Source organism: Cervus canadensis, chromosome 21 (genome assembly GCF_019320065.1).
Source record: "Cervus canadensis isolate Bull #8, Minnesota chromosome 21, ASM1932006v1, whole genome shotgun sequence".
Classification (NCBI taxonomy): domain Eukaryota; kingdom Metazoa; phylum Chordata; class Mammalia; order Artiodactyla; family Cervidae; genus Cervus; species Cervus canadensis.
The window spans coordinates 36,416,400-36,440,859 of NC_057406.1; the positions used below are offsets into that span (position 1 = coordinate 36,416,400).

The 24,460-nt window shown below is 39.8% G+C and overlaps 3 protein-coding genes across 20 annotated transcripts in view; all 3 read left to right on the top strand.

Annotated features, from left to right (window-relative positions):
- PPFIBP1 (PPFIA binding protein 1) overlaps positions 1–1,923 on the top strand; it is a 195,949-nt gene extending 194,026 nt beyond the window's left edge. For all 18 annotated transcript variants that reach the window (XM_043441025.1, XM_043441017.1, XM_043441022.1 and 15 more), the window contains one exon: positions 63–1,923. In XM_043441025.1, coding sequence (XP_043296960.1) covers positions 63–149 — 87 coding nt within the window. In that variant the 3' untranslated portion in view covers positions 150–1,923. The remainder of the gene's footprint in view (positions 1–62) is intronic.
- Positions 1,924–2,398: 475 nt separating this feature from the next.
- Positions 2,399–6,229, top strand: REP15 (RAB15 effector protein). The gene has a single exon (XM_043441035.1). The coding sequence runs from the start codon at positions 2,837–2,839 to the stop codon at positions 3,533–3,535; it is 699 nt and encodes a 232-aa protein (XP_043296970.1). The 5' UTR covers positions 2,399–2,836; the 3' UTR covers positions 3,536–6,229.
- A 5,851-nt stretch (positions 6,230–12,080) lies between these two features.
- MRPS35 (mitochondrial ribosomal protein S35) overlaps positions 12,081–24,460 on the top strand; it is a 45,595-nt gene continuing 33,215 nt past the window's right edge. The window contains exons 1-4 of the mRNA XM_043440709.1: positions 12,081–12,243; positions 16,213–16,259; positions 18,771–18,938; positions 21,049–21,109. Coding sequence (XP_043296644.1) covers positions 12,132–12,243; positions 16,213–16,259; positions 18,771–18,938; positions 21,049–21,109 — 388 coding nt within the window. The 5' untranslated portion in view covers positions 12,081–12,131. The remainder of the gene's footprint in view (positions 12,244–16,212; positions 16,260–18,770; positions 18,939–21,048; positions 21,110–24,460) is intronic.

Consider the following 24,460-nt stretch of genomic DNA (forward strand, 5'->3'; position numbering starts at 1 on the left):
GCCTGTGTCGTGGAGAGCTCAAGGTGCCCGGTGTGTGTGACTCCTACCTCCTTGTCTTCCAGCACATGTTAAAGGAAGATGACATGTTTAAAGATTTCGCTGCCCGTTCTCCCAGTGCCAGCATCACTGATGAAGACTCAAACGTCTGACCATAGCACCTGGATGAGAGCAGGGAGCCCTTCATCTTTGTTCCACTTTATCCCTCGGACACTCACAGTATCTACAGCAAGCCACAGACTGTGTATTGTTTATCATTCCCACTTCTCATGTGGAAGTGGAGATGGAAAGCAGGGAATAGGTGCTGACTCTAAAGTTGCCATGACAATTGAGACACTGGTGAATGAGAGTATAATTGTTTCTCCTCTATTTAATGTAAAAAAAAATCTGTGATATATTATATTTAAAGTGTTGCATTTAATATGAGTATTTTACCATAGTCTTTCCATCCACACTCACACCATGGAGGATTTGGGAAGCAGTGACCAGTATGTGAATGAGTTTTGTCTTGTTGTGACACCACTGCGGCCCTCGAAGCAGGATGTTACATGCTTTCGAAATCAAATTGTGGGATTTCTTAGGCGTTCCGTGTGCCCACTATATGCCAGCCACACCTCCACTTGCCTCTCATTGTCCTATTTTTTATATATTTTTCTAAATATATGTATATACTTAGTACATAGAAAATAGAACTTTTATTTTGTAACATAAGGAAGATGGTAAAAAGATCACGTTAAAAAACTACAGTGATTTTCATATACCAGCTGTTTCTTGGAGAAGTTCAAATGATCTTTCTTTTCCCCAAACTGAATTCTAATCATGTTGATCATTCAGACTAAATTAACATATGTGAAATACCCCTTCTTTGATGACACCTCACAAAATTGTTGAATAGCTTTTTAAGAATTTCAGCCTTAGTCTTGGATCCTCTTAACTCATAAGGAAGAATCTGAGGGACATTTTAAGTGCTAGTAACCTGAGTGCATTCAAGAAACTCCCCCAAAATTTGTGGAAATAATTCCTGAAGAAACCAAAACAAAACCCTTTACAGTATTAAGCTTCTTATCTTCCGATCTTTGCTAAACATATCATTGCATCAAAATACTAACAGTCTGCCTAATGTTATTAATTGCACACTTCTCAGACTATCAGCAAATGGATTTTTTTTTAAAAGCTGAATACTTGTCTGAACATTTTATCTCAGATTTCAGTAACTCAAAGACTGCAAAATTAGTTTCATAATAGCTATAGTGTGATGTTAAAATGCAGTTCATGTTTTTCTGTAGCACAGGGCCCAAATATTTTTTTTCCAAATATTCTTTATCAAGAAAATCGAAAGCTGCAATAAAAACTGTTATTGTTTTTTATTATTTTCTAGAGGTATCAGAAAAATATCCAATTTTTTGTTCACTACTGTGTCATTACTTATGATAGTCAGTGGTGGTAAAGACAGGTTTTGAAAAATTAGCGTAGGGTGGGCAGTTCAATATATGTCCGAAGACTTGCCTAATAAACTATATTTGAATGTCAGTGATATGACCTTTCAAGTTAGCAAGTTTCCAAGTTTCTTATCAAGGAACCCTGTGATACTAAATTACTATTTATTCATAATTAAAATGACTCAATGCTAATAATAGTTTTGCTCCCTGTTATGCACTATTTGGTAACTGTATTGGACTCTTTCTGTATTTGTGTTTTATTTTAACATATGTCACCATTTGAAAAAACTTTGTTATTCAGTCCTGGTTAAAAATACCAGGAGACTGTTACAGATGCCAAATATTCCTTATTCAGGACAGTGTAACATCACTGATGATATGTGATAAGGTTAAATTTTTTTGATGATATATATTCTTTTTACAAGATATTTACACTGCTGGTATTACCATATGAAAAGAAATAAAGTCAATTGATAACTGCCTCATATTTTTATTGTGTGTTACTTTGTTTTCCTTTACTGGGAATAACCAAGTCACCTTTATTTTGGATCTAAAGAATAGTAACACCAACTCTTTACAGCTCACAGACTCTCAGAAATTTGTTTGAGGGGGGTCTATAACCTGTATCAGGGCTTCCCCGGTGGCTCGGCGGTAAAGAACCACCTGCAAAGCAGGAGAAGTAAGAGACATGGGTTCAATCCCTGAGTCAGGAAGACCCCCTGGAGGAGGGCATAGCAACCCACTCCAGTACTGTTGCCTGGAGAATCCTGTGGACAGAGGAGCCTGGAAGGCTACAGTCCATAGAGTCGAAAAGAGTCGGACCCGACCGAAGCCACTGAGCGTGCATAGCCTGTATCAACAGATGAAAATTTAAGGCCTTCGCTTCAAAAACTTTCTCTTGAAAGGAAACACAGGCCGCTGAGCTTGGGGGATGAGGAATCATGGCAAAGGGGTATCGGAAACACAAACAGAAATGACTTGCCTACAAGTTTGAAGAAGTTAGTTGTAGAAAGAAGTTAGTTATATACGTATGTTTCTTTCTTTAAAGAACTAAATCGTATTTTTTAATGAAACTAAAACTTGAAAAAAGGAAACTTGTCTCAGAAGAGGTTACCGAATATTTAAAGTTAGGTGAATATAACTAGAAGACAGATGATTTTTTGTGAAAGTTAGTATCTCTGACTTAATAAACCAGCAGGACTCGATGTGAGTTCAACACACCCAGTTGGCAAACAGGAAGACCTAACATGTTTGTTTAGCTGTGTGTATATATGCTAACTTGTAGAGTTCAAAAACTTGGACGACATTCACAGATGTGACTTCAACGCAAAATTTTTACTCTGAAAAAGAACAGTTCACGTGCTCAATATCTAGAAGCAGTGTTCAGCGTGTGCAGGGAAATGGGGCAGAAACCATCACAACAGCTGGCTCCAAAGGACAAAGAGGTTCTCAGCGTCTGCGAGGTGGTCAGTGGAGCTATCATCCACGCGGCTCAGAAACTGAAGGCCTATCTTGGATTTGAAGACACAGTGAGCAATCTGTGCCCAGCTCCAAACACTCTCAATGAGATCTTCTTAATCCACTTTGTCACTTTCTGCCAAGAGAAAGGAGCTGACAAGTGGCTCACCACCACCAAGATGACCACGCACCAAGCCTTCATGTTCGGGGCAGACTGGGTTTGGACCTTCTGGGGATCTGATAAGCAAATACAGCTCCAGCTGGCCGTGCAGACACTGCAGATGGCTTCTCTTCCTCCTGTGGAATCTGACCCCTCCAACCCAGATTCCAAGGCAGAGGAGTCTTCCAGCAAGAAAAGTAGGTTTGACAAGCTGGAAGAATTCTGTAACCTGATAGGAGAGGACTGCGTTGGCCTGTGTATCATCTTTGGTGTGCCAGGAAACCCTAAAGACATCCGAGGAGTTGTCCTGGACAGTGTCAAGAGAGAGACAATGAAGGGTCGTCTGCCGGGAGGGACAGCTGTGGCGCGATTCATCCTGGAAACAGAAGATTGTATCTCCATCAGGGAGCTGCTTGGAAACTGTCTGAGTAAGAAAGACTGGCTGAGAGAGGTGGGCAAGGTTTATATTAGCATCCTCTGAACTGGCCGTGTGAGATGAGACTGGCCTGTAAGATAAAAAGGAAACAAAAATATTTGCTTCTAATAAGCAAGTTTATCCCCTCATGGGATTTTTTTCCTCCCCTCCCCCCCACCCCACATTGAATGAAAACCACCTCCTGGGTCAAAACATCCTAGGGTCATGATTATGGACAGAAAAAAAGCCTACCTGTATTTCAGGGAAAATGGAAAAATTTAGCTTAATCTTTTATTTATTATTCAACAATAAAAGTGGGAGGAAAGGATAATAAAGTCACCCTTCAGGTTCAACTTGAAAACAAATTGTGTTTGATAAGAGTAAGTCTAGCATTTAAAAGTGTAAAATGGGTTTTGACTGCTGTGGCTGGGAGGTGGGGAGGACAAGGGGGTGCATAAGACTACAGAAAGGTTTAGTTGTATTTATTAATACAAAATCAGTTTCAATTCAGGACACATAAGCAAACCTGAGCCTGGCTCTCTTCCTCTCTACCCAGGCTCCCACCTCATCCCAAGCTGCCTGCTCTCTGCAGAGAGGGCCTTGGTGGGATCCCTTTGGGACTCGTTTGAGTGTTAGCTTTACTTAAGATTTTAACCCAGATCACAATCCCTTGTAATAATGATTAATATCTATTTAGCATTTGCAGTAAGAAAACTATATTCATATATAAAAACTATCTTTACTTAAAAGCTGGGGTGAATTAAAACAGCACTCTTTGGAGGGAAAAATAATTTTTCCTCTATGCTTCTAGAGGACAGAAGCAAAAAGAATGCTTAAAAGTATGAAGGGAAGCTTGATTCATTCACACATGATTGTTAAATTCCTGTTACTTGAAAGGTCCTGTTCTATGCCTTGCCAGTCCAGCAGTAAAAAGAACAAAGTCCCCACTCTCAGGGAGTTTCCCTGTTAATGGTGGAAGATGGACAATAAATAAATACCTGCATATATTTTAAATGCATATTTAAATAAATGTCAGGGGTGGTATAAAGAAAAAGGAGATAACTATTTTTTGAGGTGGTTAAGGAAGGCCTCAGAGAGAAGGGGCAATTTACCAGAAATGTGAAAGGAGAGAGATCATCAGTGCAGGTATCTGGGAAAGAGTGTTCTAGACATAGGAATCTGCAGATGCCAAGGGCCTGACCTGGGAGTGGAGTTGATGTGTTCGAGACACAGTAACAGAGGCAGAGTGAGCAGGGAGAAGGCTGACAGGAGACGGTCGGGGAAGGAGCCAGCAAACAGGAGAAGCAGATCACACTTGTAAGGACTCGATTTTATTCTGAGTGCTATGGGGACAGACATGCCGTGATCTGACTTAGACACTAAAACCCTCACTCAGTTGCTGGGTGGAGACTAGACTGTAGGGAGGAAAGAGTAGCAGCAGAGCCCACGGGGCAGCTAGGAAACTTATAATACTCAGGTGAGAAAAAGACCTGGGGCTTCCCACATGGCTCAGTGGTAAAGAATCCTCCTGCCAATGCAGGAGGCGTGGGTTCAATCCCTGGGTCAGGAAGATGCCCTAGAGAAGGAAATGGCAACCCACTCCAGTATTCTTGCCTGGGAAATCCCATGGACAGAGGAACCTGGTCGGCTATAGTCCATGGGGTCACAAAGAGTTGGACACGACTGAGCATGCATGCGTGCTCACACACAGTCACATACACATATGAGAGAAAAGAGTGGCCTCAAGCAAACTGGCCGAAGAGAAGGTGTGAAGAGGTCAGATTAGGAACAGTTGATGGTAAAGCATGCATCATTTGCTGATGATTGGATGCAATATATCACAATTAGAACATTTATTTCCAAACTTCTTAAATATGACATTCCTTCATTCCAGGAAACCAAAAGTTCAAGGAAAATATTTTAGTCCTCTGTCTTCAATAAATGGGTACAAATGCCCCTGAAAGGCATCACTTCATGTTATTAAGCAATAATGATTCCTACTTGGAATGTGCCTGGAAGGTTATACTGCTCAGTCAATTTCTGTTTCCTTGTAGAGTGACCCCTGTCTGCATCAGTGCTGTGTAGAGCAAGCTATCAAGGAGGTGGTATAATAGAGTAAAAAAGAGTATGCAGCTTGGAATCAGATGTGGGTTTGAGTCTCAGTTCTTTTTAAAAGTAGAGTCTAGAGGTTTAACTCTTTTTTTTATCTGTGAAAGATGAATGACTTCAGCTAATTCAAAAGAGACAATGCTTGTGACAACACTTCTCTATTTTATTGAAGGGTAAGCTTACCAAAATTTTGATGTGTGTAGTACAAATTGTAAGTATTCATGTGATAAAGAGCTGGAAGATATAAATCAAAGACTCACCATGTTTTTTTTTAATGAAAATAAAGATGTGAAACTTTTACTGATTTTAAAAATACTGTATTCTCATGTTTTTCTAAATCAGCATTTTTGTGTAAAAATTTAAGTACAGAAGAATAGAAAGTTACTTCTTCATGAGTCTTACACTGACCCCTGTACCAGTTTACTGTTTACCATTCCAGAACTTGTATTGTGTATTAAACATATTTTACACAAGTGTAATCATATGATCTACAAATGCCTTATAACCTGCATTTAAAAAAAAAACTTCACTGAATATTGTGGACAATTTTCCATGTTAATACGTTTATATTCACTTTCTTCTTTTCTGGGCTGACATCAGTGGTTCTCAACCCTGCGTGCATATTAGAGTCACTTGGGAAACAAACCAAAAAAAAACACACCAAGGCTGCAAACACACCTAGACCAACTGATCAGTATCTCAGAGGGAACCGAGATAGATTTTTTTTTTTAATCTCCTAAAGTAATTATAATGTTCAACTAGGATTAAGATATGTCTAAGTAGTCCTCTCTGTTGTATGTATACACCATGATATATTTAATGTGTACTGTCTGGATGGATATTTGGGTTCCGAAGTCCATTCACATACCTGGACATTTACATATTGTCTATTTAACATGCTTGTGAATCAACAAACTTCACTCTTTTTTTTGGTAAGCATGTATTTATTTTTTAGTCCATTTTTCCAGCTTTACTGAGATATAATTGGCATGCAGCACAAGATAAGTTTAAGTGTACATCATCATAATTTGACTTAATACATTATGAAATGATTATCACAATAAGTTTACTTAGTATCCATCTCATAGAGATATAAGAAAAAAGAAAAAAAAATTTTTTTCCAGGTGACAGGAACTCTTAGGATCTATTCTCTTCACAATTTTCAATTTTACTATACAGCAGTATTAATTATAATCATCATGTTATCATTACATCATTAGTACTTTATTTATCCTATAACTGGAAATTTGATTCACTTACATTTTATGTTTTTTTTTTATTAAAAATAGCTCCCTGACAGTCATTGGATTAATGCAGATTTCAAATATAGCAAAAACCAACTGTAAAAAAAAAAAATCTTAATATTTAAAATTGACCTACACAGACTTGGCTACATAATTTGTGGGGCCAAATGCAAACTGAAAATGCAGAGCCCTTTGTAAAAAATTTCAAGACAGAGACAACAAATATTAAGCCAAGCACAGGGCTCTTCTATGTGTAAGTCCCAAGCCCACGAAACTGACCTGACTTCTACCTTTTGTTGGGTTATTTGGTCATGAAGCCTCAAAAAAAAGATTTTTTATCATGATTGAGTGATTATACCTCCAGCATCTTTTCTAACTGAAAAATTATGTTATTCTTACTACCTGTACATGATGGTACATGCTTTACTCTTTATACTGCATGAAACAGCATTATTGCCCATTTATAGCTTTACAAGTGACATTTTAAATTTTAATATAGAACAAATTTCATAGTATTTGATGTCAGAGAAAACAATAAGAATTTTCTGGCTCTTCTAATTCCAGTTATATTGATCTACTTTAGTCTTAGGAAGAGAGTAAAACAAAAGGAAGAAATTATAAGCAGTTTGAACGAGGAACTGAATCTCTTAACATCTTGCTTAGAAATTGAGAAGTCTCTGGACATGAACTAATTCTCTAAGGACTCATGCACATTTGTCCCTAAATGTCTATGGGATAGGACTTGCACTTTATTCTACTAAAATATACAAAATTGAGAGAAAAAGTGGTTGCTGCATTGACCCTAAGCTTAATTTGAATGGCCACCTTTTATATTATGGCTTTGAAAACATTACTCACCTAATCACAGGGGTTTTCAAGAAGATGATACTGTTCCCATTTTCTCTGAAACTGAAGCTCAGAGAGTGTAGGTGGGCTTGCCCAAAATCACAAAGAAACAGAGTCTGGATTCAAATCCCACATCCATCTGACTTAAAGGCCAAGCTTTAAATCTTAAAAATGGAGGACGGGAGAATACCATGTGAAGATGGAGACAGAGATTAGAGTCATGTGTCTACAAACCAAAGAATGCCGGAAATTGCCAGCAGCTGTCAGAAACTAGGAGAGAGACAGAGAGGTTTAAACCAGATTCTCCGTCAGACCCTCCAGAAGGAACCATCTCTTGCCGACACCTGGATTTTGGACTTCTAGTTTCAGAACTGTGAGAGAATTAATGTCTGTTGTTTTAAGTCACCCAGTTTTTGCTTCTTTGTTATAGCAGCCCTAGGAAACAAACACATCTAATACACCGTACTTCCACTTTGGAACAATAATGGGATGATAAAGAGGCCAGAAAAGATGAGGAAGGTGATCACTACAAATACTTGTTATTATCATGCTGCATGTTTACTGATGCCCACAGCACACTGAACGTTCCCAGCTAGACTACTCTGGGACACCTCCACACCTGCTCTACCTGATACGCTTAACAGGGCTCAGTTCTGTTTGTTTCCAGATGTTCTTATTACAGTCATGTACTTTAAGTATTATACATATCGATTGAAAAAAATAGAGGATAATTTTATTAAGGGTTGTATGTTAATCCATCCTAGGGTAGAAAATAAGAGAGCTCCTCTAAGGATTACCATCATTTTCTAGGTCCTGATGAGTTCTCCCTTTTTGTAATTCTAACCTGATCTACAAACAAGCTAACAGAATCACTGATTATCATTAAAGCCTTTCTTAGGAGGCTTTCTTAGTGGTTCAGACCATAAAGAATCTGCCTTCAATGCAGGAGACCCAGGTTCAATCCCTGGGTTCAGAAGATCCCCTGAAGAAGGGAAGGGTCACCCACTTCAGTATTCTTGCCTAGAGAATTCCATGGGCGGAGGAGCCTGGCAGGCTACAGGCCATGGGGGTCTCAAAGAGTTTGACAGGACTGAGGGACTAACTTTTCCACTTTCTAATTTTCAAAGCCTAAATGGCACAGGGGATCAATAAGCTAATATTATACCCAGATATATGATGGATTAGGATCACACATTCTAAAGATGGTGAGGTTGAGTTTTAAACTCAACCCTCTTCCAACTAATAGAACACTCTACACATGGACATCACCAGATGGTCAATACTGAAATCAGACTGATTATATTCTTCGCAGCCAAACATGGAGAAGCTCTATACAGTCAGCAAATACAAGACTGGGATCTGACTGTGACTCAGATCATGAACTCCTTATTGCCAAATTCAGACTTATAGACCATTCAGGTATGACCTAAATCAAATCCCTTATGATTATACAGTGGAAGTGACAAATAGATTCAAGGGATTAGGTCTGACAGAGTGCCTGAAGAACTATGGATGGAGGTCTGTGACATTGTACAGAAAGCAGTGATCAAGACCATCCCCAAGAAAAAGAAATGCAAAAAGGCAAAATGGTTGTCTGAGGAGGCCCTACACATAGATATGAAAAGAAGAGAAGTGAAAGGAAAAGGAGAAAAGGAAAGATATACCCATTTGAATGCATAGTTCCAAAGACTATCAAGGAGCGATAAGAAAGCCTTCCTCAGTGACCAATTGAAAGAGATAGAGGAAAACAATAGAATGGGAAAGACTAGAGATCTCATCATGAAAATTAGAGATAGCAAGGGAACTTTTCATGCAAAGATGAGCACAATAAAGGACAGAAATGGTATGGACCTAACAAGCAGAAGATATTAAGAAGAGGTGACAAGAATACACAGAAGAACTAAACAGAAAAGATCTTCACGACCCAGATAATCACAATGGTGTGACCACTCCCCTAGAGCCAGACATCCTGGAATGTGAAGTCAAGGAGGCCCTAGGAAGCATCACAAGGAACAAAGCTAGCGGAGGTGATGAAGTCCAGTAGAGCTATTTAATATCCTAAAAGATGATGCTGTGAAAGCACTGCATTCAATATGCCAGCTAATTTGGAAAACTCAGCGTGACCACAGGACTGGAAGAGGTCAGTTTTCATTCCAATCCCAAAGAAAGGCAATGCCAAAGAATGCTCAAACTACCGCACAATTGCACTCATCTCACATGCTAGCAAAGTAATGCTCAAAATTCTTCAAGCCAAGCTTCAACAGTAGGTGAACTGTGAACTTCCAGATGTTCAAGCTGGGTTTAGAAAAGGCAGAGGAAGTAGAGATCAAATTGCCAACATCTGCTGGATCATCGAAAAAGCAAGAGAGTTCCAGAAAAACATCTATTTCTGCTTTATTGACTATGCCAAAGTCTTTGACTGTGTGGATCACAATAAACTGTGGAAAACTCTGAAAGAGATGGGAATACCAGACAACCTGACCTGCCTCCTGAGAAATCTGTATGTAGGTCAAGAAGCAACAGTTAGAACTGGACATGGAACAACAGACTGGTTCCAAATAGGAAAAGGAGTACGTCAAGGCTGTATATTGTCACCCTGCTTATTTAACTTATATGCAGGGTACATCATGAGAAATGCTGGACTGGATGAAGCACAAACTGGAATCAAGATTGCAGGGAGAAATATCAATAACCTCAGATATGCAGATGACACCACCCTTATGCCATAAAGTGAAGAAGCACTTAAGAGCCTCTTGATGATAGTGAAAGAGGAGAGTGAAAAACTTAGGTTAAAACTCAACATTCAGAAAACTAAGATCCTGGCATCTGGTCCATCACTTCATGGCAAATAGATGAGCAAACAGTGAAAACAGTGAGAGACTTTATTTTTGGGGGCTCCAAAATCACTGCAGATGGTGACTGCAGCCATGAAATTAAAAGATCCTTGCTCCTTAGAAGAAACTCTATGACCAACCTAGACAGCATATTAAAAAGCAGAAACATTTCTTTGCCACCAAATATCGGTCTAGTCAAAGCTATGGTTTTTCCAGTGGTCATGTATGGATGTGAGAGTTGCACTGTGAAGAAAGCTGAGCGCTGAAGAACTGATGCTTTTCAACTGTGGTGTTAGAGAAGACGCTTGAGACTCCCTTGGACTGCAAGGAGATCCAACCAGTCCACCCTAAAGGAAATCAGTCCTGAATATTCATTGGGAGTGTTGCAGGAAAGGGAACCCCCTTCCAGGGCCCGAAACTGGGCTCTTGTCTAACACTCAGAAGTGAATTGTCCGAGGAGACACATGTGCTGACAAAGCAAGAGATTTCATTGGGAAGGGCACCCGGGTGGAGAGCAGGAGGGTCAGGGAACCCAGGAGAACTGCTCTGCCGCGTGGCTCGCAGTCTTGGGTTTTATGGTGATGGCATTAGTTTCCAGGTGGTCTTTGGCCAATCAATCTAATTCAGTCTTTCCTGGTGGCGCACGCATCGCTCAGCCAAGATGGATGTCAGCGAGAGGGATTCTGGGAAGTGGATGGGCACGCAGTGTCTCCTTTCGACCTTGCCCGAACTCTTCCAGTTGGTGGTGGCTTATTAGTTCCTATTCCTTATCAGGATCTCCTGTCATAAAACAACTCATGCAAATGGTTACTATGGTGCCTGGCCAGGGTGGGCGGTTTCAATCAGTGTACTTCCCCTAACAGAAGGACTGACTGACGTTGAACCTGAAACTTCAATATTCTGGCCACCTGGTGCAAAGAACTGACTCATTTGATAAGACCCTGATGTTGGGAAAGACTGAAGGCAGGAGGAGAAGGGGAGGACAGTGGATGAGATGGTTGGATGGCATCACCGACTCAACAGACATGAGTCTGAGTAAACTCTGGGAATTGATGATGGACAGGGAAGCTTGGCATCATGCAGCCCATGGGGTCACAAAGAATTAGATACTAGGGAGAGACTGAACTGTACTTAAGTAGTCTGGCTCAAGAGGCTTTTACTTATTATTATTATTTACTTATTATTGGATACTGCCACTCTCCTTAGAGCGCATCACTTGCACTAGCTGAAGACTTTCTTTAATTCAAGAAAGTGCAGAAAAGCAGCAACTGCAAAGAAGCAGGGCCTTAGGGTAGACTGCCGGACTCCCGGGCCATCTGAGATTCCACCCTCACCTGCCCGCCAATAAGCCACATTTCTCCCATCCCTTAAGGTCCTTTGCAACTGTCTTTGGACTGACAGTTTCGATTTTTTACCAAATCTTTTTGTTTTCTTTGCATTCCTTTTTCTACGCGGGGAGTACTTCCTTGCACAGTTAGCTGACCCTGGCTCTGCGTTCGCAGGCCCACGTGCTTCCTGTTTCTCCCTCCCCGGGGCGGGGCGAGGCCCGCGGGCTGCGCAGTGGGCCCTCAGCCCCGCCCCTTGACCCGGAGCCGCGCTTGTCCCCTCCCGCTCGCCGTCTTCGCCGCAATGGCGGCCCCCTCGCTCCCTGCGTGGTTGGCTCTGCAGACGCGAGCCAGGACCCTTCGTGCCTTTTCCACCGCTGTGTCTCCTGTCACTGGCGCTCCGAGACTAGGCCCGCGTGAGTGTCTGCCGCGTGGCCTCCGGGCTTTGGGGGCTGTGAGCGGGCGGAATGCGGGCGCGTGGTGGCGGCTGCGGCGGCGGAGCCAGAGCCACCCTGGGGATGCCAGTACGTCCTCCGTAGCCGGTCACGGGTCCGTCTATAGGAAAGCCGCGGACCTAGGTGTGCCCCCTGCGCGGAGTGTCGCCTGGTTCCTGGCAGTCAGCTTCTGTGTCTGGTCCTCGGGGCACCGGGGGCTTGCTCCCCCGCCTTCTGCGTGACCTGCGCTTTCTGGTAGTCTGTCGCAGGGCCAGCGGCACAAAGTCTCTCTGGTTGCTGGTTCTCGTAATATTTGTTGGGTGATGCTGAAGCACAGATATTCCCGACGTTTAAGAGAGGCACACAAATGGCCTGGAACAAGCTACAGCTCTGAATTCCAGGGCTAGCTTTGTCACCAAAGGAGGTTGACCTTCATTCAATAGGCGTTACTGAGGTGACCTTCATTAAAGAGAGATTTTAGCGCTGCCCGATACCGTTCTTGCCTTGGAGGAATCTAGTGGAAAAGTCTAGTTGTGGGTAGACTAGGTGGGAGTACTGGGCAGTGTGACGTGCTGTTAGTAGAAGCGTGAATGCAGTAAGCGGGTGGGAACACCGAGCAGGAACCCTCAAGAGTCAAAAAAGCTCTTGTCGAGGGACCGTTGCCAGTCATTCGTCTTGTCTTATCCGTGCTATTTTCTGTAATATTTCTAAGATTCATACTTCTCACTGTCCAGTTTAGGCCACCATATCTCCCTTCTACCATAGTTTCTTTGCTGGTCTGTATTTCTGCTCTTGCTCTCCTACATTGGATTCTCACAACAGCCAGAGTGAAGTGTGCAAAAAAGCGAATCTTAACTTGCCACTCCCATGTTCAAAATAGAGAAAAGATTTTTCATTGCTTTGAGATAAACGGTAAATTCCTTAATGCATCTTCATAGCACTTAATAGTCTTAACACTTTTTAATCCTTCGTTCATCTGTTCATTCTGCAAATACTTAACTCCTACTGTGTGCTAGGTAGCGTTCTAGATACTGGAATATCACAGGGCCCTTCGGACTTCCCTGGTGGTCCATTGGTTAAGAACCCACCTACCAATGCAGGACAAAAGGGTTTGATCCCTGGTCAGGGAAGATCGCACATGCCGCAGAGCAAGTAAACCAGTGCACAACTACTGAGCCTGTACTCTAGAGTCCGGGTGTCGCAACTACTGAAACCCGAAGACCACAGAGCCTGTGCTACACGACAGGGGAAGCCACCATCGGCAATGAGAAGGTAATGAGAAGCCTTCCTTCGCTGCAACTACAGAAAAGCCTGCCCAACACTGAAGACCTAGTGCAGCCAAAAATAAATAAATGAATAATACTAATAATAAAAACAAGTCCTTTATCTCATGAAGTTTACATTCTTGGTAGGAAGTCAGATTATAAATAGGTAAACAATGTCAGATGCTATGAAGAAAAATAAAATAGGGTCTTGAGAATAATAGATTGGGGGAACAGAGGCTGTCAGGCAAGACAAGATCGGATAGTCAGGAAAGAACTGCCTGAGGAAGTGCTGCTTGAGCATCTGTGGGAAGAGCCTGTTGGTATAGGGAGCTGAAAGTACAGAAGCTCAAAAGTAGAATGAGGTTATGGGTGTGACCAAGAAACAGAAAGAAGACCAATGTGGCTGGAGCTAAAGTGAGTAAAGAGAAGTAAAAGATGTCAGAAAGATACGTAATGACCCGATCCAGTAAGGCTTGTAGGCATTTGGCTTGGATTTTATTATAAGTTTGGAATCACATTGATAGGTTTTGAACAGGAAGTGTGTAATGTGATTTATACTTTTGAAAGATCACTGACTGCTGTTTGGCGAGCTTGGTGTAAGAGTGGGAGCCAGGAGACCAGTTTGAAAGCTGTTGTAATGCTTCCAGTGAGATGGTGGTGACTTGGGTTGACCTAACAGTGGAGATGCTGGTGTGGTTGGATTTGGGATATATTTTGAAGGTAGCACTAACATGACTCCCTGATGGGTTTGATATGGGGCCTTGAGGAAGTCTCAAGGAAGCATGTTAGATTTTTGAGCAATTGGATGAATGGTGATACCGTTTACAGGAACTGAGGAAACTGAAGAAAGAAATCAAGAGCTCTGTCTATGGTATGTTTAGTTGAGATGCCTATTGAATGTATCTCTGACCTTTTATTTAAAATTTTTTTAAATTTATTTTTCTAGCTTTGCTGGCTCTTAATTGAGACATGTGAGATCTAGTTCCCTGACCAGGGCTGGAACACAGGCCCCCTGCGTTGGGAGTGCAGAATCTTAGCGACTGGACCATCAGGAAAGTCCCTATCTCTGACATACTGAATACCACTTTTCTGGGTGCTCTTTATGCCCTACTCTTAAATTTCAGCCATTTTGAACTTGTTTACTTTGATTTTCCATCTTCTCTTTCACTCTAGAACACGTGTTCTTCCTTGCCTGTTCCCCTGGCTCATCTTTAAGGTTTTAGCTGAAAGTACACTTCAGGGATATTTTCCCCAATTAATTGACTAAGTTGGGTCCCCTGCTATATGTTTACATTAATATTTATCACTGTTTATTGAAATTTCTTGCTGAACAGTTATCTTATTTGACTGACCGCATTCAGTAAGAGCAAGGACTGTGTGTCTGTTGTTCTTGGCTGCCTTTTGAGTTGCTGGTACACAGTATCACTCAAGCAATTTTTTAATGAATCAGTGAATTACTGTTGAGGGGTGAATAAGAATTTATCAGATCAAGGAATGAGGCGGAGAGGGAGTAGAGGACAGAAGCCAGGCAGATGAAAGGGAGACACATTCTAGGCAGAGAGAACAGAAAGTTCAGAGGAAAACTCAGGGGCCTGGTACTGAAAGCCCAGTGCAGCCTGGGCCTTTGTGAAAGCGGGTGACGCTGGAGACAGCAGTTCAGGGTGTGGGGCCTTTTCTGCTGAGCTGTCGTCAGCCTAACTCCCTGTCTTTAGTTTTCTTGGCTAAATGACCCCTAAATAAGGATAATATATTTCATGCTTGTAGTTACTGTGAAGAACAAGATTAAATAAGATAATGAAAAGCATTTAGCTCAGTGTCTGGATGTGTGAAAGTACTGAATATAGTTATTTCATATTATTTTAGTATAGCAAAACATTAGAGAGACATAAGTTAATATTTTGAAAGATACTATATGTAAGTAATTTATCTTGTACAGTTATGTGATTTATTAGGAATAACTATAATTTTTGTTATTGTTGATGGTATTATAGCATCGGCAGTTCTTTTTTTTTTTTTTTTGGCAGTTCTAATTAACAATAGAGACAAAAAACTGAAGGTTATTTTGTGTGTGTGCGTGAAGAACAGAATACTACCAGATATGCGCAAATATATGTTACAACATTTCAAACCAGTTGTCTTTCAAGATGCAAAATACTTACTTCTAACTGGATATTTTAACTTGGGGAAATGAGTGTATTTGACAACCTTAAAAGTTATTAAAATTATATCTTTAGTTGATGAGCTAACTATATCTCATCATCCTGGTGGCTCAGTCTGTAAAGAATCCACCCATAATGCGGGAGACCTGGGTTCAGTCCCTGGATTGGGAAGATCCCCTGGAGAAGAGAATGGTAGCCCTCTCCAGTGTTCTTGCTTGGAGAATCACCATGGACAGAGGAGCCTGGAGGGCTGCAGTCCATGGGTTCGCAAAGAGTTGGACACGACTGAGCAAATAAGCACATGTATTGTCAATCACAGTATATTTTCAAGTAACTCTTGAATTTTCTTAACCTATTTCTGACTTTTCATTTGCATTAAAATGATTTAGTCTCTGAACTTAGAGAAAATGGATTATTGTCTCATTTTTATATTACTAAATAAATTATGTGAGAGTTGTGGGATCATGAACAATGTGGAACAACTCCTTACTAATAAAATTCTCTGCAACTGTTGTGTTGTCTTTTAGCTACAACAGAAAGAACCTCCAAACATGAAAGGCCGCCGAGAAGAAAGGTAAGCAGTTAACGTTCTCTGGTGTAGACTGTCTTGTGGGTTTCTGATCTAAAGTAAGGCAGATCCTCATTATGAGGTAGAGGGTGCCAATGAGCAGGCTTCAAAAGGGCATGTGCACTGGGTGACCCTCAAAGCCCTGGCTCTAGTCTTTGATTGGTTTTGTCAGTTCTCTGAGGATGGATCATCTTTTGAGAGGCAGACTCACTCACTTACTCCCAGGAAATAGGTATATAAACCAGAATAAAAAATTATTTTTAATGATGCCTTGAACAGTCAGGCAGCCTGGGACATATTCGTTCATCTAACCAGTTTGGTCTCACCCTGTGGGCAACTTCATGGAGGAATCCAGATTATAAGGTCCCTTCATAAGTGTGGATTCAGAACAAAGGCACATTAGTTGGAAGTTAAATGACACCAAATTTGGAAAACTCAGCAGTGGCTGCGGGACTGGAAAAGGCCAGTTTTCATTCCAATCCCAAAGAAAGGCAGTGCCAAAGAATGCTCAAACTATTGTACAGTTGCACTCATCTCACACGCTAGTAAAGTAATGCTCAAAATTCTCCAAGCCAGGCTTCAGCAATACGTGGCCTGTGAACTTCCAGATGTTCAAGCTGGTTTTAGAAAAGACAGAGAAGCCAGAAATTAAATTGCCAACATCTGCTGGATCATAGAAAAAGCAAGAGAATTCCAGAAAAACATCTATTTCTGCTTTATTGACTATGCCAAAGCCTTTGACTATATGGATCACCACAAACTATGGAAAATTCTGAAAGAGATGGGGATACCAGACCACCTGACCTGCCTTTTGAGAAATCTGTATGCAGGTCAGGAAGCAGCTGTTAGAACTGGACATGGAACAATAGATTGGTTCAAAATAGGAAAAGGAGCACGTCAAGGCTGTGTGTTGTCACCCTGTTTATTTAACTTATATGCTGAGTACATCATGAGAAACGCTGGGAGGGATGAAGCACAAGCTGGAATCAAGATTGCCGGGAGAATTATCAGTAACCTCAGATATGCAGGTGACACCAGCATTATGGCAGAAAGTGAAGAAGAACTAAAGAGCCTCTTGATGAAAGTGAAAGAGGAGAGTGAAAGAGTTGGCTTAAAACTCAGCATTCAGAAAACTGAGATCCTGGCATCTGGTCCCATCACTTCATGGCAAATAGATGGGGAAATACTTTATTTTTTTGGGCTCCAAAATCACTGCAGATGGTGACTGCAACCATGAAATTAAAAGATGCTTGTTCCTTGAAAGGAAAGTTATGACCAACCTAGACACCATATTAAAAAGCAGAGACATTACTTTGCCAACAAAGGTCCGTCTAGTCAAAGCTATGGTTTTTCCAGTGGTCATGTATGGATGTGAGAGTTGGACTATAAAGAAAGCTGAGCGCTAAAGAATTGATGCTTTTGAACTGTGGTGTTGGAGAAGACTCTTGAGAGTCCCTGGACAGCAGGGAGATCCAACTAGTCCATCCTAAAGGAGATTGGTCCTGAGTGTTCATTGGAGGGACTGATGTTGAAGCTGAAACTCCCAATACTTTGGCCACCTGATGCAAAGGGCTGACTCACTTGAAAAGACCCTGATGCCGGGAAAGACTGAAGGCAGGAGGAGGAGGAGGGGACGACAGGGGATGCGATGGTCGGATGGCACATCACTGACTCAGTGGAGATGAGTTTGAGTAAACTCCGGGAGTTGGTGATGGACAGGGAGGCCCAGCCTGCTGCAGTCCATGGGGTCGCAAAGAGTCAGACACGACTGAGAGACTGAACTGAACTGAAGTGGCACCATTTATAATCACATAGAGTACTCATCTTCACAGGAGTACTAACTGCTTCCAGGACATGTGCTACACTGGTCTGTTGCTTAGAAGGCTGTTGCCTAGTTGTGCATCTTTGAACCTTCCTTTTGGGTTTAAAGGGAATGCTGGCCATCCCCATCTGTCAAATACAGTTTAAAAAATAAAATAAATGTTAATGTGATTGACTAAGTTATCATGTAGCTATTCTCTGGGGCATGGAAGACATTTCTCATTATGGTCTATTCAGATAGTTTAATCTTAATTTATTTCTGAATTCTTATTCTTTATTTTTCTTATTTCTTGTTTTCCTTATTTCTAATTCTCCTTGTCATCTCATGTACTGACTTTCATTGAAGTTTTAAAAATTATTCAAAATATACCATTACTGACCCCTTCATAAACAATATGCAGAAAGTTTGCTAGAAGACTCAGTAAGTAAGAGAAATTTTTTTGTAAAGGAAATGTGCTATTAAAGGGTTCCTTTCCACAGGGTTTGAGGAAACCCTCAAAGATATATAGGTAGGTTCAAGGATATTTAGGTAGGTTTGTGTTTTGGGGTTTTTTTAATTTCCACAGCAGCAGTTATGGGAGGTCAGATTTTATATAGGTTGCCAAGTCCTTGTGTTTCTCTTAATTGTACCTTTTTTCCTTTAAAATTAAAGTTCATGTGTATATTTTAAATATTAAACTGTTTTACATTCTTCAGGCACTACCTCCCAGGACAGAGAAGATGTCTGTTGACCAGGACTGGCCTAGTGTTTACCCTGTTGCAGCTCCGTTTAAACCCTCTGCAGTACCTCTTCCTGTTCGAATGGGTTATCCAGTAAAAAGGGGAGTGCCCATGGCTAAGGAGGGAAATCTGGAACTTTTAAAGGTAGGATAAGTTGCTGGTTCATTGGCTGAAACTTATATTTAAATAAATGTTGATTTCCCTCTGACACCTCCCCTCCCCCTGCCCTCGCGCACCCCCCTCCTTCCCCCTCCCCGCCCAACACTTCGTTAGCAGCTTACTGTATTTTAATTCAGTTGTTTTCCAGGTAATAATGGATACTATGTTTTACTTATCCCTGGTAAAGATGGCTCAAAGAATTCTAGGCATTTAAGAATGGGTAGTTAATTGGTCCTGTAGCTTCCTTTGGACTTTTTCTTTTCTATTGTATATTTTCTATATTGTGTTTTTCAAGCAGAACTAAATGAAATAACCTGAGAGTGAGAATTGGGGGGGGGGGGGGGGGGGCGGTGAGGGGGATGAAGTTTTTACCTTTAAAAAAAAGATTTAAAAACTTCCCAGAAAATTACTTTATTATTATTGTTATAGTCCTTAAACTTCTTTATTTCATGAAGCAAAATAGGTCATGTTAAATGCTTCAGTTAAATGTATCTATAATGAGTTGATAGCACCTTTTGTGATTTATGAAAAGTAGACTTCTTAAAATATAAATGTCCCTCACCAGGGAATGCATGTCTTAGATGGTTTCCTTTTACATACAATGAAATTATCATCAAGGAATTGTATTTTCTACTAAATGACAGAAACTGTATTTTCTACTTCATGAAAAACAAAAATTTGCTAAACGCTGATGGTAAAAAAATGAGATAGTAAACAAAAATTTTTTTAAAAATGAGATAGTAACTTGGAGAGGGAATCATCTGCTGCTGGGAACAGGCAGATGAAATTTGGACAAGGGAACATTTCAAGAGAGAAAGCAAACACTTGTAAAACTAATCTTTTCTTCAAATGGAAGAGAAGAATTCAACTTAGTTTAAAGAAAAAAAAATCTTTGGAAAATATCACTGAGAGAGAATAACAATATGTTTATACTGTCGTAATGGTGGTCGTGAATGGAATTTTAATAAATATAAAAATCTGAACATTTAATGCATGCTGTCCCTTTCAAGAATCGCCTGTATGCTTAGTCCAGTGATCTGATCTGTTTCCAGTAAGTGCTATGTGGATAAGCTTGTAAAATGAGGTATATATGCAGAGTTCATAGGGCAGTGCCAATATAAGTGCTGTGTAAGCATTCACTACTATTTTTTTCCTTTTATGACTTTGAGTCACGTTTCAAAAATAGAAGTATAGAAAATGAAGTCACCCACCCCCATAATCCCACTATTCAGTGTCTGTTTTCTCTTGTTTAAAATAACCATTTTCTGATTGGTGCTTAAGATTCCAGACACAATGTTTGGAGGAACTTTCTGCTTATTCAGATTTTCTTTCAAGATAAGTTTCTTTAAACTAAATTTTCTCTTTAGATGCTTAACATTATTTTAAAAATAGCCTAGGAAGTGTTAATTATTTATTTGAAGGAATCAAATCACTGACCTTACCTAAATTTTCATTGGCCCTGTAAATAGAGAACCTCTCAATGTATTATAAACATATCCCCAAGTTCATTTAACTATTTATTTAAGATTTGCTTGCTTTGTTTATTCATTCCATTTAATTCACAAAATCTCTGTTAAGGATAAAACAGAAAATGTCTTGCAGTGGTATGTGTTCCAGGGGGATTAAGGTTATTAAACAATGGTCTGTGTCTTTAAGTGTTTTCAGTTTTATAAGGGAAATATGTACACCTGTAGATTTGTGGCAGGAATAATACTATAAAAATAACAATTTTTTCTCTACCATTATTCTTATAAGATACTTGGTACTGAATCTTCATTTCAGGAAATTCATTTCTTAAATTTACAACATCTGTGACATGGAATCCGTATGTTAAAAAATATATATATTTTATTTATTACAAGGTTTGTGAGGCTTATGATTTAATTTTATGAGAAAATTGTGTTTCATGTTTTTAAGAGACTTAGTCAGGAATTCCCTGGCCATCCAGTGGTTAGGGCCTGATGTTATCACTGCTGTGGCCTTGTGCAGTCTCTGGTTGGGGAACTAAGATCCCACTGTGCTTGGCATGGCCAAAAAAAACAATCAAAAAACAAAGACACTTAGCTAATTTATCCTTTAAAATTCTGTATTTTAGATTCCCAATTTTCTGCATTTGACTCCTGTAGCAATTAAAAAGCACTGTGAAGCTCTTAAAGGTATGTGGTTGTTTTATAATATGAACTTAATATTTTATTAATTTAACAGGAATCTCATTTCCAATGATAAAAGGGTCAGTTTATCAAAAGGATACAGCATTTGTAAATATTTGGCATCACAAATTGGAGCACTTAATATATAGAAAATATTTACAGAATTGAAGGAAGAAATGGAAAGCAATACAGTTATAGTAGGGGGCTTCAGTACTCCACCTTCAACAATGGGTAGATCATCCAGATGGAAAATCAGTAAGGAGACATTGGATTTAAGCTTACACATTAGACCAAATGAATTTAACAGACATTTACAGAACATTCCATTCAATGACAGTAGAATACACATTCTTCTCAAGTACACATGAAACATGATTTCAAGATAGATCACGTTAGACCATAAAATAAGTCTTAGTAAAATTTAAAAAGATTGAAATCATATCAAACATTTTTTCCAGCCACAATAATTTGAAACTAGAAATCTATTGAAAATTCACGAACATCTGGAGATTAAATAACATGCCCCTAAACACATACTGATTCAAAGAAGCAATCAAAGAGACATCCAAAAAATATATTGAGATATGGGATGTCTCAAAAGCAGTTCGAGGAAGTAGTTTTATAGCAATAACAGCCTACATAAGAATAAAGAAAAATATCAACTAAGCCACCTAACTTGGAACTAGAAAAAGAAGAACAAACTTAGCCCAGAAGTAGTAGAAGGAAGGAAGTATAATGGTTGGAATGGGAATAAATTAAGACAGGACAACAGAAAAGATAAATAAGAACTTGTTTTTTGAAAAGATAAACAATATAGACAAACCTTTATCTAGCAAGAAAAAGAGAAGCTTGAAAATTAAAAATGAAATAGGAGATGTTACAACTGATATCACAGAAATGCAAAGAATCTAAGGGACTACTGTGAACATTTTTATGCCAACAAATTGAACAACCTAGAAGAAATGAATACAGTCCTACAAATATATGAGGTACCAAGACTGAAGCACGCATAGAAAATCTGAATGGACCAGTTACTAGTAAGGAGATTGAGTCACTCCAGATGGCTTCATTGGTGATTTTGTTTTAATTGAATCATGGTTGATTTACAGTGTTTCCTTCCTTAATTTCAGCAGTACATCAAAGTGATTCAATTAAACATATGTATAAATCTATGTATACTTTTATAGATTATTTTCCCTTATAGGTTATTTAAAAATACTGAGTATAGTTCTCTGTCCTATACAGTAGGTCTTTGTTAGTTATTTATATGTAATCATGTGTATATCTTAAGCCCAAATCCTAATTCACTGGTTTGTTCTACTAAACATTTAAAGAATTAATATCAATCCTTCTCAAACTTCCAAAAAAGTAAAAGAGAAGAGAACACCCAAAGTCATAAACTTAGCATTATCCTGATTCCAAAACTGGACAAAGGCAAATAATACAGGCCAATATCCCTGATGAACATAGATGCAAAACTCCTCAACAAAATATTAGCAAACCAAATTCAACAGTACATTAAAAGGATCCTACAGGGTGGTGCAGCGCCTGCAAGTAAATCAGTGTGACATATCACATTAACAAAATGAAAGATAAAAATCATATGATCTTCTCAGTAGATGCAGAAAAGGCATTTGATAGAATTCAGCATCCTTTCATGAGAAAACTCAACACAGTGTGTATAGAGGGAACAAACTTCAGCATAATAAAGGCCACATTTAATAAGCTCAAAGCTAATATCATAGTACAGCAATGAAAAGCTAAAAGCTTTTCTGCTAAGATCAGGACAAGACAGGGATGCCCACTTTCACCACTTTTATTCAACATAGTGCTGGAAATTCTAGCCAGAGCAGCTAGGCAAGAAGAAGGAAAAAAAGGCATAGGAAAGGAGGAAGGAAAATTGTCATTACTTGCTGATGACATTATTTTTTTTGATGACATTATTTTATGCATATAAAATCCTGCTGCTGCTGCTAAGTTGCTTCAGTTGTGTCTGACTCTGTGCAACCCAACCCCATAGACGGCAGCCCACCAGGCTCCCCCATCCCTGGGATTCTCCAGGCAAGAATACTGGAGTGGGTTGCCATTTCCTTTTCCAATGCATGAAAGTGAAGTGAAAGTGAAGTTGCTCAGTCGTGTCTGACTCTTAGTGACCCCATGTACTATAGCCCACCAGGCTCCTCCGTCCATGGGATTTTCCAGGCAAGAGTACTGGAGTGGGGTGCTATTGCCTTCTCTGATATAAAATCCTAATGACTCCAAAAAAACCTTAAAATTAATAAATGGATTCAGTAAAGTTGCAGGATACAGTTAGTATACAAAAATCAGTTTCATTTTCTGCAGTGAAGGTGGGAGTTCAGAAGGAGATTAAGAAAGAGAAGTTAAGTAAATCATTTACAATAGCACCAAAAAGAATAAAGTACTGGGTGGGGGGAGGAAGAATTGAATGAAGGCAGTCAGAAGATGCAGACTTCCAGTTACAAGGTAACTGAATACTAAGGATATAATTTATAATATGATAAATATAATTAATACTACTACATGTTATCTATGAAAGTTTTTAAGAGAAGAAATCCTAAGAGTTCTTATCACAAGGGAGAAGTTTTTCTCTCTTTAATTTTGTATTTATATGAGATGATGGATAGTCATTAAATTTATTGTGATAATCATTTCATAATTTATGTAATTCAAATTATTATGCCCTATACCTTAAATTGCACAGTTGTTGTTCAGCCCTTAAGCTGTATCTGACTCTTTGTGACCCCATGGACTACAGCACGCCAGGCTTCCCTGTCCCTCACTATCTCCTGAAGTTTCCCCAAGTTCTTGTCCATTGAGTTAGTAATGCTATCCAACCATCTCATCATCTTCCACCCCCTTCTCCTTTTGCCTTCCATCTTTCCCAGCGTCTTTTCTATTGAGTCAGCTGTTCTCATCGGGTGGCCAAAGTGTTGGAGTTTCAGCTTCAGCATCAATCCTTCCAATGAGTAATCAGGGTTGATTTCCTTTACAATTGACTGGTTTGATCGCCTTACTGTCCAAGGGACTCTCAAGAGTCTTTTCCAGCACCATAATTTGAAAGCGTCAATTCTTTGGCGCTCACCCTTCTTTATGGTTCAATTCTGAAAGACCACTGCTTTGACTATACGGACCTTTGTCAGCAAAGGGATGTCTTTGCTTTTTAATACACTGTCTAGGTTTGTCATAAGTTTCCTTCCAAGAAGCAAATTGTCTTCTAATTTCATGGCTGCAGTCACCATCCACAGTGATTTTGGAGCCCTAAAAGAGGAAATCTATCACTGCTTCCACCTTTTCCCCTTCTCTTTGCCATAAAGTGATGAGACTAGATGCCATGAT

Excerpts from the sequence above, each read along its gene's own strand:
- REP15 (XM_043441035.1), top strand. The coding sequence starts at position 2,837 with ATGGGGCAGAAACCATCACAACAGCTGGCTCCAAAGGACAAAGAGGTT.